Genomic DNA, 16,473 nt, shown 5'->3' with positions numbered 1-16,473 from the left:
CCTACCTTTAAGTAATATTTTAAAAACAGGGCGGTAACCCATTGAATAATATACATATGCAAGCACATGACATACAACACATTGGGCAAATAGTAAAAAACAATATCATAACTCCGTTCACAGTGTTGATGGAACATTTGAATCTGAATAAATCCCTCTTCCTCTCCTATATGCAATTACAATCAAATATTAAAAAACTTAACATCAAAAGGTATAAAGATAGGTTGTCATGAACACCTTGATATGAACCTAAAAAGACTTGCAAACAAGAAAGGAATGAATTCAGGTATATATAAAGTTTATAAACTTCTCCTCACCTCAACCGCCAATACTAATCTGCAGTCACAGAAAAGATGGGAGCAGGACTTAGGCATCACCCTTAGCCCAGTTGAGTGGGACAGAATCTGGTCGAACTCGACATCAATCTCCAAGTGTGTCCGGTTTAGAGTAATACAGTTAAAAATCCTTCACAGAGCATACATCACACCCTGTAGACTCAAAAAGATGGATCAAACACTCGCGGGCCTATGCTGGCATGGTTGTGCGGAAGTGGGTACCCTTTGACATTGTCTTTGGTCCTGTCCGGCTGTAAAATCTCTATGGGACGTAGTTGGAGATACTCTCGCTGAGCTTCTGAACATAGAGATACTCTTAACTCCAGCTACATGCTTGCTGGGATCCCCGCTCAATGGCATAACATCAACATTTGCAAGTAAACTTATAGCCCTAGCATGCCTTTCAACTAAACGCCTCGTTCTTATGAACTGGAAAGTCAGAAAGCCCAACTGCTTCAATTTCAATAGATGGCTGGAGGACTTCCTAAACATCTGAAGTATGGGAGAAGCTGCTTTCTCCCTGTTATATTTGGTTAAGCCAGACAACAGGCTTTGGGATAAGATAAGGGCTTTCCTGAACTCAAACCATCTCGGCTGCCAACAATAAATATAATAATATTAATTCATAATATTAATAAATAAAGAGAAATAAGCTATGAAGAAACAGTAACGGTAATAATAATGAAAGAAGCTAAATTAAATGGGAAATGGATGAATAGGTGAATTAATCATAAAAGGAAGAGGTGTGTGTATATGTACATATGTGTGCATATATATATATATATGTATTTATTTATTTGACTATCTATTTATTTACCTATTAAACAATGAAGTATACCTATATTATGAAGCAAATCATGTATAAATACGTCATATGCATACATCAAATGTAACTGACACTGTAATCCCCCTACCCCCCACCCTTCATGTTATGTCCTGTCCTACTTGTAATGTGTGTGAGCCATGTCCTTGTGCTTTTGTCTTTTGAAAATGTTTAATAAAATATAAATGTTAAAAAAAAAGATTGTGGAGTATCTCCAAAGTAAAATTCATGTTGAGCGTGTCATAGGAGGTGTAAGGCAGCGATATACCATTTTGGGAGGACCAATTCCTATAGATGTTTTACTTTCTAAAGATGTAGATTACATTGATGGATAAAATAGCTGAAGTGTGCTGTGACCTTAATCATTTGTGTGATACTGTAATACCCGTTGATTAAACCTTTACATTCTGTTACACCCCAATCAATATCAGATTTAAAAATGACATGTTTGTATTATAATTATTATTGCATTATTGTCAATGTTGGACTTGGTAAATTAAATGTCTTGATAATCAGAGCAGTGATTTGGGGTTTGGTTGTGTTATAAATTATTTAAGCTATTTTCAGGCATGGAAGATTAATATGTTTTTCTCTCAAGTTTTCTATTGTCAGATTGGACACATCCCAAATCGCTTGATGCTTTCAGACCTGCACTGCACACTGTAATAGTACTGGTAGAATATTTAAGCTTGGGTAAATTCATTTTTGAAAAAAACAATTGAAAGGGCAAAGTATAATATTTATTACAGGTTTCCAAGTTACCCATTGAAAAAGGGGTGAACAACAAGTACATGCTCCTTGAACTGTACGCTGCAGAGATCACCTCACATAACAGAGACAGATTCACATTATGTCCATATTACAGTTTTTTTCAATGCTCAAACACTTTTTTTGAAAGCAGGGCTTATTTTCTCAAAACACTAAACACATTTCACAAAACCATACACACAAAGTGCAAAACACCCAAAACTACATGAACACTTACCAAAACCAAACCTTTGCACCAAATGGCACACACTTCATTCATAGCACAAGACATTTTGTAAAACCAACTACACACCATCGTGCTCAAGCACACTCATCTTTTATGGCGTTTGATATGGAGAATTCAGCAAGTAAAGATTGTTCAAGTCTACAAAACAATATGTGCAGAAACTTTTCAAAAGGTGGAAAGTAGAATTGCAAATTGGGTGCAGAGCTGAACATGTGTTAAGAGTTTTGGAGATTTGAGCTGAGGTTTTGCTCTTTGAGTTTAAATAATGATGCTTTTTGTGTCATTTTAGTGTGCACAACTTTTTTTGATTGTTACACTTACATGTTCTTTATATAGATTTGATGTAAAAGAAACATGTTGAATCAAATAAATAAACACACTGTCATTCAGATCGATTAGTAGCCTACTTCTGTTTCTTTTGAGAGGGGGCATACTGATGACATTTGTCACAATACCAGCTTCCTTTGGGGGCAACTGTTATACCAACACGTTCAAAATGAAACCAGGTAGTTTCACAATTTGTGTTATCACATCCTATCATGGGAAGCTTTTCCTCTCCACGACAAAGGCACCATTTGGGTATCAGTGGTTGGGTATTGGTTGGCTGAGTCAGAGTGGAACATAGAGCGGGGTCTGGTATCAGGCACAGAGGCCTTTTTGGTGCACTAATGGAGACTGGTGTAGTTGCACTGGAAATTCTGGTGAAGAATTGCCCACTCAACTCGAGGAGAATGACCTTCTGAAAAGATTCATGAGCTTTGGGGTATACCTTCTCCCAAAAGTCAATATCTGGGGTTATGCGTTCAAGATGAATCTTTCCATTCACCCACAGAACAAAGTCAGCATAAAAAATAGGCATGGGTCTTCTTCAGCCTGTCCTGTCCATCACGTGATTCCAGGCATGTATGGTCTGACGGTGCAGCAACACAGTAGGGGCATTTCATTTCCAAAACACCTACACCACAGCACTTGCAGGACACAACACCATCTGGAGTAGCACCTAAATATGGAAATGTTGGCGATAACACGAGCCCAGAGTCCTGGCAAATGAAACCGCCATGTCGATTCATAATTGCAATGTAATCTTCACGTGCTGATTTCTCGCTGTGCTGTGTTTTTGTGGCCTTCTCAATGACATCCGCCTCCGGCTTGGTGATAGCTGCATTGATCCCTTGGCATTTCTAGCAGTGAACGGCACTCGCTGGGAGTACTTCGGCCAGGGGCCGGGGGGGTGGTGCCACAGCTGGAACTCCGGGGACAGGACGGGCCTCCCTTCTTTGTCAGCCACAAACAGAGCAAATATGCACGAACGTTAAAAGACAACACATTGGCATTCATCTACTGTTATACTACATTATAAGGGACTGTCTTGTTAAGAGTAATAGCAGAGTTTATCTTACCTTTTCAAAAGCCGGTCAGAGTGGCCCGGGTCGTTCTCTGGCCGCATAGCGTGCAGGTCCGGTTACGCCTCGTAGGGAACACACCGGCTGCAGCAGAGGGCCAATCTTGATCTTCAGCCTCCACCCTGTGGTCTTTCGGGACGTTGACCTTCAACGCCACTGGTCCAGGGTCACTCCTGACAACACACACACACACACACACAACACACACATCAATCTGCAACACACACACAACACACAACACCACACACACAACACACACCGATCCACAACAACACACATTACCACACAACACACACACACACAACACACACACACACACACACACACACACACACATCACAACCACACACACATCACACACACACACACATCACACACACACACACAACACACACACACACACCATTAGGAGCAACTAGGAAGAAAATGGTTTGAAGTTAACAGTACATTATCACCACCTTCATACACTGAAAGTGAGATGTTTTCCTCAGAGAAATTAGGGACATCTTGTTTTGATCGTAAACAAATAAATAAAAGAAACATAATAACCGTGTTTACTTTTTGCAAGCACTGGGGGCCAGAAAGGTTTGCAGTACTTGAACCTCTTGGGAATCCTGTAGGAGGCAGGGGAGGCCTTCCAGAGTGCGATTGCCCTCTCCAAGCCGGTTGTTTTTGTCATATCTGCAAGAGGACAACAATCAAACAGTAGTAAAACAGTGGATGTTACGTTCCCTCCAAATCTAGGGGTACGAAGAGGAGTAACAAAACACAAACGACCAGGCACGAGAAAAGAGAGAGGAAACTGATCTCTGAAGCCACAAAATGAGGTTTAATCAACCAATGATAGACAAACAGAAAACGGGCTCACCAGCCAACTTGCAAAGTAAATTATGGTACCAATATATGCTGGAACACATATCCTAGTAATTGATAAAACACAGGTCCCACACAGAGACGAAGACGCCGTGCTGCACCCATGCAGCCAGAGGAGAAGGAGAGAGGCCACTGCAGCCTTCCTCAGGTCCTTTAAGGAGGCCCTGATTGGGGATTGGGAGCACCTGGGGGAGAGGCTGCACCTGGAGACAATCAGGGAGAGAGAGAGACACACACAAAAGCACACACACACAAGCACCAACTGCGGCACGTAACAGTGGACAATAGTAAAACAGTGGAGTTATTGGAGCTGCACATATCAACATCACAGAGATACAGGAGGGTCAGAGGAGGACAGATCACTCACCCATAGCTGTAGCCAGACTAGACTGTGAGAAGAAGGAGAGTTCCTGCATTTCTGTACATCTTGCTCAAAGGTGTGAAATCTTTCATCCAATCAGATCAAAGACCTGTGGATCGCCCCGCCCTCCTGACCCCGAGATGAGCCATCAGGTGAACAAAGGAAATCCTGCCTCCTGCCAGGACACCCTAACCAACGACTCTTTCACACCCACAGTCTCTGGACTCTCAAGTACTGTGTTCTTTTGTATTTATGCATCCGCTCAGCAGGGGTCTTGAGAAGGTGATGGGCTGCAATCTGCCTCCCCTCCACGACCTGCAGTGACCTCTGCCACTTTATAGACTGCATTACAGGAATGCACACAATGTTCCTACTCCTTTCTGCACATATTGTGATTTCACATTTCTTAGTTTATATGCAAACATTCATAGCATTCTATTTCCATGTAAACGACTGCTTTATTTATCTTATTGCTATTTAACTGGATTTTATTAGGGTGTAAAAAAGATGTTGTGTTTGATATTAGATTTCTTGTTGATGTATGCACCATGACATCAAGTCAAATTCCTAGTATGTGTGAACCTACCTGGCAATAAACCTGTTTCTGATTCTTATGTTACTAATTACATATTTATGTATTATGTGTATTTTCAATGCAGTGTTTTTATCTGTATTGTTCAAACTATTTAAAATAAAGTTTTCTAAAAAAGCCAAAGGACATCTCCTTCATTTTTGAAACCTTCTGAACTTCAGTTGAAGTGCAACAACAGCAGAGGAAGACAGCACGAGTGTTGGAAACTACAGGAAGTCAATCCAAACAGATATTTGAACTCTTTATTTGAAAAAGATATTTACATCATCTACAGCATGTTATTGTGTCCAGTGTCATTGGAGGGAGTCCAGCCACTCCTCAGGGCTCTTCCATTGAGCCAGAACAGGGCAGTAGCTGACTCTGTCCCCGCTCGCCTTCACCAGGTTTCTGTGCCCGGTCTCCTTTATCTTTCTCAGACCACAGGAGGAGCACATGGCCTGAGACGGGGGTCTGAGTGGAAGAGGTGGAGCAGATGCTGTGCACAGCAGAAAAACACACTTGACATACCAAATAGATTTGATTATACAAAGCTTAATAATGACTCGAAGCACAGACTTACCTAAAGCAGCCTCCACGTGAGCCGCTGCCTCCACCATCAGATGGCCGTCTTCGTCCTCGGAGGAAGCTGCAGACACAATTTAAAAAATGTTCACTCATCACACATCACCTGACTGACAGTAACACTCCACTGACATGATACATACACAGGAGCACTGGCTTTCTCTTCCTCCACTGTATTGGGGGAGATGTAGTGGAGGGGGAGACAGCTGAGGAGGTGGCGGCTGCTGATGCAGCTGAGGAGGTGGCGGCTGCTGATGCAGCTGAGGAGGTGGTGGCTGCTGATGCAGCTGAGGAGGTGGCGGCTGCTGATGCAGCTGAGGAGGCGACAGGCTGCTTCTCCTTGTCCCTTCTGTGTATGTAGTCCTTCAACTGCCCCAGTTGGGACCCGGGCCTCCTGACGGGCTGCCTCCTGAGCCACTTCCTGTACCTGACATTGAGATTGAGAGGCAACAGTTAGATTGATATCACATCAAGTGTTTCTACAGCTAGTGATGAAAGTCACACATGGCCTTACATGCTTGGCTCCCTCTCCGCAGTGTCGTACAGGTCCCTGTACGTCATGGCTGACCAGGTCCCAAAGCCCACCAGCTGCTCGTGCTCTGCAGGCGTGCGCGGTGCTCTCTTCCTGCTCACGGCTGCCATCACTAGGGCGAAGAGGCTGGCGTACTCCAGCAGAGCATCTTTGTTCCACATGAGGGGGGTGCTGCTGACATCCCCCCCCTCACGCTCTCCCTGATGGACTGCCAGAATGGTTGCCGTGTAGCCAACGTCATTTGACAGCAACCACTGGAGAGTCTGGCCCCGGTACTGACCAAACTGGAGCTCGGTCTGGCTGAGGAGCTGCCGGCGGTCCACCGGGTTGCCCCCCAGCGCTGTGACTCTTGACACAGCTAGTGCCTCAGCCACCTCCCTGGTGTCGGAGGTGAGGCTCCAGGCTGCCCTCTTCAGATTGTCTTTGGAGATTTTGCCAGCTTCTGTGCTGGCCATCAGCTGCAGGTCTGATGTACCAGCCTGGAACGCGAAGGACGGTTTGTGATCCATTGTTCTGAAATCACATCAAACACACGTCAGAAGCTAGAAGGCAAGTACTTCACAAGTACATGTGAAGTACAGCAAACACCTTGAACCTTTAACCTAGTTAGCATACAAACAAAGCCTCTCTTTGGATGAGATGGACCTTTGAATTCAGGTGTTAATGCAGCAGGAGAGAAACACAGATAGTACACAGGAAGAACAGTCTGAATATAAATAAGAAAAATAACATGAGTAAAAGCTGGTTCTGATTGAAAAGAGAATGCTATCTTAGTGCTATCATGTAATAATGCTAGACAACACTTTTCCATCAGCTCAACAGTAACCTCAGAGGTCTGACTTTAAATGAATGATGGCCTTCATATAAATGTTAACTTTAGTTATTACAGTACTTCATTAAATAGCTAAGTGTCTATGACTGTTAACCCTCCGTCCACATCTGTGAACGGATGTAAGCATTAACTTCATGAACATATACGTTAGTGCAAAGTAAAAAGCGTTACGTGTTTGCATCTAGCAAAGTGCAGGAGCAATGCATGTTGTTGCCGCAGTTCTAAGACTGTACCTGGCGGAGTGGCAGCTTTTAATCACGAATGGTGCATATAAATGTTAACTTCATAAACGTTAGCACATAGTAATAAGCATCAAATGACAAGTATTTACGGATTTCAACGGCCAGAAAGCTCCGGTGTGTTGCCGACGTAAAGCCTCGGTTTAGCGGAAACTTTTACCAATGCGAATATGCGCGAACGTTAAAAGACAACACATTGGCATTGATCTACTGTAATAGCAGAGGACAACAAATACATTCCCATTCATCTGTTACTGTTATATTACATTATAACGGACTGTCTCGCGGAGGGTATCTTACCTTTTCAAAAACCGCTCAGTTGTGAATGATGCCTGGAAACTTTGAGTGAAAACTCCTCCCCGCTCCTCCCCGTTTCAATGAAACGACAGTGGGACAACCAATGGGTGGACACAAGATTAAAGTGAGCCTGACGCATCCTCCACACAATGATCCCCAGTGGATCTTCTGGGTTGAGAAGGTCTCAGTTGGGGGGCCGGAGCCTGTCATCCAATCAGATCAGAGCCCCTTAGATCAATTAAAGCCAGTGTACCAACCACCCAGATCCCCCCACCCCAAATACTCTTTGACACCCCCTGCTTATGGAATGCCATTTAAGCCAAAATTAAATAAATAAATACATAAATAATTAAATAAATACATATATATATAAATATGCCAATGAAATACATTCTGAAATAAATAAATGAGGCAATACATATGTATACATGTACATTTAAATAGATACACATTTATTTATTTCATGGGACTTTTATTTCATAATGACACATTTATTTATTTATTTCAGGGGACTTGTATTTCATAATGACACATTTATTTATTTCAGGGGACTTGTATTTCATAATGACACATTTCCATTTCTTATATGCAAATGAACGGGGCGTGGTTAGCTCACAGATCCAGACCAAAGCAACAGCACCGCAACACTGACTCAATAGCTCTTGTTTCACACTCAGCCTGATTTAGCTCTGGTTCTTCCTGTTTCAGCCACAGCGGAGCCGGTGTTACCGAATAAAATGTGGGACGAACAACTGGTGATATTCTATAATGGTAGGCAGATGTATCAGGGGCGTGGCCTTTGTCGAATAACCAGGAAATACACATTTCGATCGCTTCTTCTGTCATTTACATTCATCTTTTGGTATATTTGGTTGGATAGGAACACTTTGATGCACATTCAGTACCAGTGTGTGAGGTTGTGGTTGCGATGCCGATATCCGGACGCGTACAGCGAGGACTACAAAAAGACACATGAGGTGACTAGTGTTACCTTTTATACTGACGGTATCTCGGCACCGAAACCGTAGTTTCGGATACACACCGGTGGTTTCTGACTTGGCTCGTTGTCAGCCGGTAACCAGCTGTCCAGATATTTCGAGGGGAAAAAGGATGAAGACGATGCGTTCGGGTGCCGTGGGAAGAACCTCCGTTTATTCACGTTCTTCAATTACATTGACACTGTATTGAATACATACAAACTAGACACTATTCCTTTTCTGACCACTTTCTCTATACTTTCGTCTCTCTCTTCATACCTCCGCACTTCGCCTTGGCCATCACATTTTACACACACCAGACTTCCAAAAACCCACAACCCCTTGCGGCTGCTACTCTTAAAGTGACAGGCCAAGCCTGTAACACTAGGGATGTGTGTTCAAAACATTGCACGCTTGAATAAATCATTTAAACCATTTATTTTTGCCAGACTTATTACTGAATATCGTTCTTAATGTGATACCAAGTCCATCTGAGACCTGTGTACACCTTCAGACAGCCTCCAAGTGAAGCACACGTTGTTTACTCACAGTTTGAAAGCAGCGTGGAGAAGTCAGCTGTGGAGCTGTGATCCGCCCAGGATAACTTGTGATACGTCTTCTGTGGCTTGTTCTTGTTGTCAGTCTTATATTTGTATCATATATCGTTATTAATATGATGTCGAGTTGATTTGAGACCCGTTTATACGTTAGCTACCTAGCTAGTAGCTAGCACGTTAGTTAGCATTACAGCCATGTCATTTTTATTAGCCTTAACATGAAGTAACATTAAGTAACCCAAAATGTTAAACAGTAAGAGTAGTAGTCATATTTCGTGAACCCTTTGAAGAGTACTGTCACCGGTGTGATCATTCTATAATACACACTTTAAGACCGGGGGAGAAATGCTAACGCTAACGCTAGCATCGGCGATCTTTTGCATATATCGTTATTAATATGATGTCGTGTTGATTTGAGACCCGTTTATACGTTAGCTACCTAGCTAGTAGCTAGGTAGCTGTCACAGACTGTTAGTGAAACATACAGTCTGTCTGAGTTGTTTACACCCATCTCCAACGCAGCGTAGAGAGCTGTGGTAAACTGTGATCTGCTCAGGTTAAACTGTGATACGACTTCTGTGGCTATCAACCAGCGATCATGTTTAATATTAAAGACTACACACATTGATCCCTTATCAAAACGGTATTCTGCACTTTGCCGCACTTATCCAGATAATATGTGACTGTTTACTTGGTTAACTTTTGTTATGAATCGAAACAGCGACATCGAATGACGAGGGTACTCACATAGGCTACGTTGAGAACTAGAAACACATATTCATACTTTTTCACACTGTTGTTAACATGTTTTCGTTTCTAACTTAACGTTTATGCGTTTATCTATGTGGTCTTTGTTCTCATGTGTTTTATCTATTTCTGTGTAACTTGGTAATATTAATATGAATTCCTTGTTATTGTTACATTTCCATGACAGGTGATGATTATAGCTACTACATAACGAAACACATGGCCTGATTTGCATATTTGAACTTAATGTGTGCACTAGAATACATAATACGTAAAATGACCACTTACATAATGTAGGCTGATGAACTAGGATATCTGATCTCGGTGGGTCTTAATGATAATCAGTCATATACTATTTCAAAGCAAATGTGTACTATAATATGTATATTATATGGCTTAAAGTGTACATACATTCGCTCACATTATAAAAGATGGTTAGGTTGAATTGTTCTGACTCTTTCAACAATGTTAATGTGACAAAATAAGCTGTGATGACAGATTACATCGTACTGATCCGTGGCACACTCATAACGCGCATGGCACGAGGGATTTTTGCTATTGGGACTCGGGTTTGAGTCCAGCATGAACTTCTTTGTTATTTTCATGTCGATGGACACTGAATAATATTTTTGAATAGAGGATTCATAATATTATTTGCCGAGAACAAAATTAACGATCAAGCAGCATTTTAAATTCTAAATATCCCTGCACATGTAGCAATGACATTTCTGCTTCTATTTGCAAAACGAGTAAACAGTCACATTTTATCTGGATAAGTGTAGCAAAGTGCAGAATACCGTTTTGATAAGGGATCAATGTGTGTAGTCTTTAATATTAAACATGATCGCTGGTTGATAGCCACAGAAGTCGTATCACAGTTTAACCTGAGCAGATCACAGTTTACCACAGCTCTCCACGCTGCGTTGGAGATGGGTGTAAACAACTCAGACAGACTGTATGTTTCACTAACAGACTGTATGAAAGTATAAACGGGTCTCAAATCAACTCGACATCATATTAATAACGATATATGATACAAATATAAGACTGACAACAAGAACAAGCCACAGAAGTCGTATCACAAGTTATCCTGGGCGGATCACAGCTCCACAGCTGACTTCTCCACGCTGCTTTCAAACTGTGAGTAAACAACGTGTGCTTCACTTGGAGGCTGTCTGAAGGTGTACACAGGTCTCAGATGGACTTGGTATCACATTAAGAACGATATTCAATAATAAGTCTGCCAAAAATAAATGGTTTAAATGATTTATTCAAGCGTGCAATGTTTTGAACACACATCCCTAGTCACCTCATGTGTCTTTTTGTAGTCCTCGCTGTACGCGTCCGGATATCGGCATCGCAACCACAACCTCACACACTGGTACTGAATGTGCATCAATTGATTGATTGATTGATTGAAACGTTTATTAACAGCTTGTATATTGGGTACAGTACAGCTCAAAACATACAATTGTTAAGGGGATGCAGACCAGAGAAAGACTTTCGTCTTGTTTACATCAGGGTCCCCCATTTCCAATTCATCATATCATTTAAGACATATAAGACATATTTGACATACAGATGGCTTATTTACAATTTTCATTTTAGATTTAGATTCAAAGTGTTCCTATCCAGCCAAATATACCAAAAGATTAATGTAAACGACAGAAGAAGCGATTGAAATGTGTATTTCCTGGTTATTCGACAAAGGCCACGCCCCTGATACATCTGCCTACCATTATAGAATATCACCAGTTGTTCGTCCCACATTTTATTCGGTAACACCGGCTCTAAACACCGAACACCGGTTCTTAGCTGATCCCACTTGGCTGCCCGTCAAGAACCAAGAACCACGCTCACGTCGGAAGGGGGCGAGATTAACCTGAGCCATAATAACAGTTTATGGCGAGTACGGAAAATGAAAGTTGTAACAAGCAGTAGCGCTGAGCAAAGTGACTAGAACGCAACCACACACTTATAAACAAACACACTTTATAAAGTCAGGCAACACTAACCAGGCTTCGTGTGATTCTGTTTATTTGTACCTTACTTTGACCATCCGTTCTCTGTCATTGATCATTGTGGAGAGCAGGCAGACGTTTTGTTTGTTATTATAGCAGCTATCGGATGGAATCCATACATGGGCTGCACAGGTTGTCATGTCCGACTATCACAAGTAGAATCATAATGAAAAGGTAAAATGTGCCTGTAGAAAACGGCTTATGCCACAATAGGATAGCAACAAGTAGTCAAGATAATCAGTTCAGCTTCGGTTGCTGTTGCATAACTGCGGTCAACTCAGCCGTCTCTGGCCTTCGCTTGGTCAAATCAGCAGCTATTCATTTTTGAGTGCGCAATTAATAGCGCCTTTGCGGTAATCGCTGTACAAGAGTAAAATAATGCATGTTTTTTTCTGCTTTATTTGCAATACAAGTCATTTGTACCATAAGTTCTTAATAAAACTGACACTGTTTGACTCAGTCCTAGTTTGACTGCTACAATAAAATGAAGTAGGCTACTTTTACTGTGTACTTTTTGGGTAATACTCTCTCAAAGTCCCTGAGAACAAAATCATGCCACTTCTGCTATATTTGATGAGATAAAATGATTTGTATCCATAAGTTCTTAATAAAATTGGTAGTGTTGGACTCAGTACTTGTTAGACTACTACCACAAATACAATGAAGTAGGCCTACTTTTATTGTGTACTTTTTGAGTAATACTCTGTCAAACTCCCTTCCCGAGTACAATAATGCATGTTTTTAGCTATCTTTGATGAGAGATAAAATTGTATTTTGCCAAAAGTTCTTAGTTAAATTGATACTGTTGGACTCAGTACTACTTGGACTACTGCCACAAGTACAATCAAGTACTTTTACTGTGTACTTTTTGAGTAATACTAGGTCAAACTCCTGTCCTGAGTACATTCTTTCATGTATTCTGCTATCTTTGATAAGAGATAATATCTATATTTATTTAAATAAGAAGTGACCTTTGAATACATATTGCAAAACAAAGCTTATATCACCTGCAGGCTTAGCCAGTGTGTATTTCTTCCTGCACTACAAGATTTCGATGTGTACACATCTGGGCCATTTATTGTGTAATTTCTCCAAACATATACAAATGCCTGTATTGGAGTCAAAAAGGTGCAGTAGAAGGACTTTAGCAGCATCATAAGAGGCCAACAAGAGTGACAGGGGTGTGTCACTGTGCTGAAGGAAGGTTGTGAACAGCTATCCAGGATAGTCTCTAAAGACTTTCCAAGAGGTAACAATGCTGCTGCTGGAGTACTGATCTAGTGGATCTAGTGTTGATGTCATCTGTCTACCTTCTCCTCTTAAAATACTCTGTCTAACATTATCTGTACATTACATTACATTACATGTCATTTGTTAGACACTTTTATCCAAAGCGACTTACATACATTCAGTACTGTGGACAATCCCCACAGGAGCAATTTGGGGTGAAGTGTCCTCCCCTGATTCGAAGTCCAGCACACTATCCACTGAGCCACAGCCTCCCAGTATTGTGAACGCTTTTAACGCTTATTAAATATAGCAGAAAACATGCATTATTCTACTCAGGAAGGGAGTTTGACAGGGGATTACTCAAACACTTGATTGTACTTGTGGGAGTAGTCCAAGTAGTACTGACTCCAACAGTATCAATTTCATGTAGAACTTGTTGCAAAAAATCATTTTATCCCTCATCAAATATAACAGAATACATTAATTATTGTACTCAGGAGGGGAGTTTGACAAAGGATTACTCAAGAAGTACACAGTAAAAATACTTTATTGTACTTGTAGGAGTAGTCCAAGTAGTACTGAGTCCAACAGTCCCAATTGTGTTAAGAACTTATGGCAAAATATCATTTTATCTCTCATCAAAGATAGCTAAAAACATGCATGATTGTACTCTGGAAGGGAGTTTGACAGAGTATTACTCAACAAGTACACAATAAAAGTAGGCCTACTTCATTGTATTTGTGGTAGTAGTCTAACAAGTACTGAGTCCAACACTACCAATTTTATTAAGAACTTATGGATACAAATCATTTTATCTCATCAAATATAGCAGAAGTGGCATGAGTTTGTTCTCAGGGACTTTGAGAGAGTATTACCCAAAAAGTATTTATTCATGCATATTTTTGTATCTCTCCAACTTTACAAATATTTTTGGTTTACTGTCCTCTAGTATACATTGGAATGATTTCAAACCTGTTTTTATTTATCCTAATAATTATAAAGGAGTGCCTTGGAAATATGTGTTTACATAATTTGTGGTCAAAACGTTTGAGACCCACTGAGATAACTTAGACTAAAATGAACTATCTAAACACTCAGAGAGTCCTTTACCTCACTGAGCCTCTCAGTCTGACAGGAGAGCTCTCCTCCACCCTGGTTGTAGAAACATCTACTTCTTATATCCGTTAGCGCAGCTAGCACCAGATTCTAATAACAACAGCGCTGGTACCGGTGCGCCCTCTCTCTATCTCCCTCGCTCACTCGCACTTTGGCTGTGAGCTGCGGGCGCCTGATAAGCCAACATCCCCCACTTTCATCACTTACAGCGCCCATCGTACAGGGCAAATGAAAAGTGTAACCGGGGTGAAAAGGGTGTTACATTTACTTAATTATGAATGTTGTTACATCAAGGCCGAAAATTAGGATGAGCGCCAACGATCAAAAATGTTTTTTCCCCTCCCAGAGCTACCAGCGCAGCACCCCCCAGATCTGGCGCCCTAGGCGACCGCCTATGCCAAAAATCGGCCCTGCCCAGTGGCAATGTCTCAAGATTTAGCAAAAATACACCTTTATTGAACACACAGTAACACAAATACTACAAATCCACATAACAAACAATCAAAAATGAAAAAGGGTCGCCACTTATTATTATTTTAATAAAAAAAGTCAAAGTAAAAAAATAATTCTTTTTCCCTTTTTTTTTTAGCGTAGCGTAGCTTACAGATCGATGATATCTGATTATTCTTACAGACTACAATCACAAAAGCTTGTACATATAACGCTGAAAAAAACGGCACTTAGCTACAGAAGATTACGTTTGTTATTATAACTTACTTTATATGATTTTAGAGGATACAAAATACTAATAAATACGAGAATAAATACTTGTGTTATCTGCTATGGCGTGGCTTTACAGCCTTCACACAGATCGCCATTGTGGCAGTATGTCTGAGCATGTTATCAAATACCTGATAATTAAAATAAAAGCAAAGACAGCGGAGCGAACAAAATAAAATAAAATGCTACAAAAACATATAAACACCTAACCGATTACTGTTTGGGTTTGAGGCGACATTGATAAGCCGAAGCTACGTGCTACATGCTACAAGCTAGAATAGCTTTATCAGGAAAAACACCGCTAAATAAAAACGTACAGCTTCCAAATTGGATGTGGCCTCACTGGCCTGGTCCCGGATGGTGGGTATTGATCCCGGTTTTAGCCTTAGTTTGGAGGCAAATCCTTCTTTGACTTGAGTGAAGTTCATAAACATGTCCGGGGCAAAATGTTGTGAACACACAAGCAGAAATATGCTGTAGTCTTCTGGCACATGTCCCTGGAAAATGAACTCTAGCCACAGATTCCTGTCTTTTTCCAGAGATGGCAGTGCATGCAGTACCTTGCCCTTGTCCCGATTCTTGCAGCCAACAACAGCACAACGTTTAACTCCCTGAAGGCCGCTACACACCCACCTGAGACCAATGAACGCGTACCGAAGGCGTCCCGACTTTTACGTCAGCTACGTCGCCTGCGCCGGCTACGCCGCCCGCCTACAAACACACCGCAAATACTTCAGTCGACGAGTGGCAATAACTGTCCTTACCAGCAGGCAGTGGTAGTGTGAACAGCCAGCGTTCTCCTCCGGTTTACAGGCACTGTGTAAATTATATATATAGAATAATTATGATGATGAATGCATTTTTTTACCACTAAAATAGAGCAACACATCTTTGATTCATGTCGTTTATAACTGGAATATTACAGTTATTATTAACTTTGTCTGTACAAAGTAGCCTGTCCAGGAAAGATGCCCAAATCAACAAAAACTGCGAGCCAGCAGGCAAGACGCTTCTAAAATGCTTCTGAAACGCGCCTGGTAGGGTATGACGCCGGAGGAGGCCGGACCAAAACCGCGGCGCAGCCGTAATGCGGCGCAGACGGACCCGGTGGAATCTAGGGGTTAGCCTGCCGACAGCCTATATGCGAATGAGAGGTTGGGCAATGGCCGTGGCCCAACCCCACATTCCCTGATAGGTGGAGAGTTGGCCCAATAGCCGTAGCGTAGCGCCACCGTCCTGACGTCAGTGAAATGTTCAAATCTG

At 41.6% G+C, this 16,473-nt stretch overlaps 1 protein-coding gene across 1 annotated transcript; it reads right to left on the bottom strand.

Moving 5' to 3' along the window:
• Positions 1-5,650: 5,650 nt before the first annotated feature.
• On the bottom strand, positions 5,651-7,950 carry LOC117483763. Its single transcript, XM_034132114.1, has 5 exons — positions 7,846-7,950; positions 6,457-6,987; positions 6,086-6,369; positions 5,941-6,006; positions 5,651-5,856 (listed from the first exon to the last, which is right to left on the bottom strand). Exons 2-5 carry the CDS (start codon positions 6,981-6,983, stop codon positions 5,675-5,677), a joined length of 1,059 nt encoding a protein of 352 aa, XP_033988005.1. The 5' UTR covers positions 6,984-6,987; positions 7,846-7,950; the 3' UTR covers positions 5,651-5,674.
• Between the last annotated feature and the right edge of the window lie 8,523 nt (positions 7,951-16,473).

Source organism: Trematomus bernacchii, unplaced genomic scaffold (assembly GCF_902827165.1).
Source record: "Trematomus bernacchii unplaced genomic scaffold, fTreBer1.1, whole genome shotgun sequence".
Taxonomy (NCBI): domain Eukaryota; kingdom Metazoa; phylum Chordata; class Actinopteri; order Perciformes; family Nototheniidae; genus Trematomus; species Trematomus bernacchii.
The sequence above is the reverse complement of the archived record's forward strand: the minus strand, read 5'-3'. Positions and strand labels throughout refer to the sequence as shown.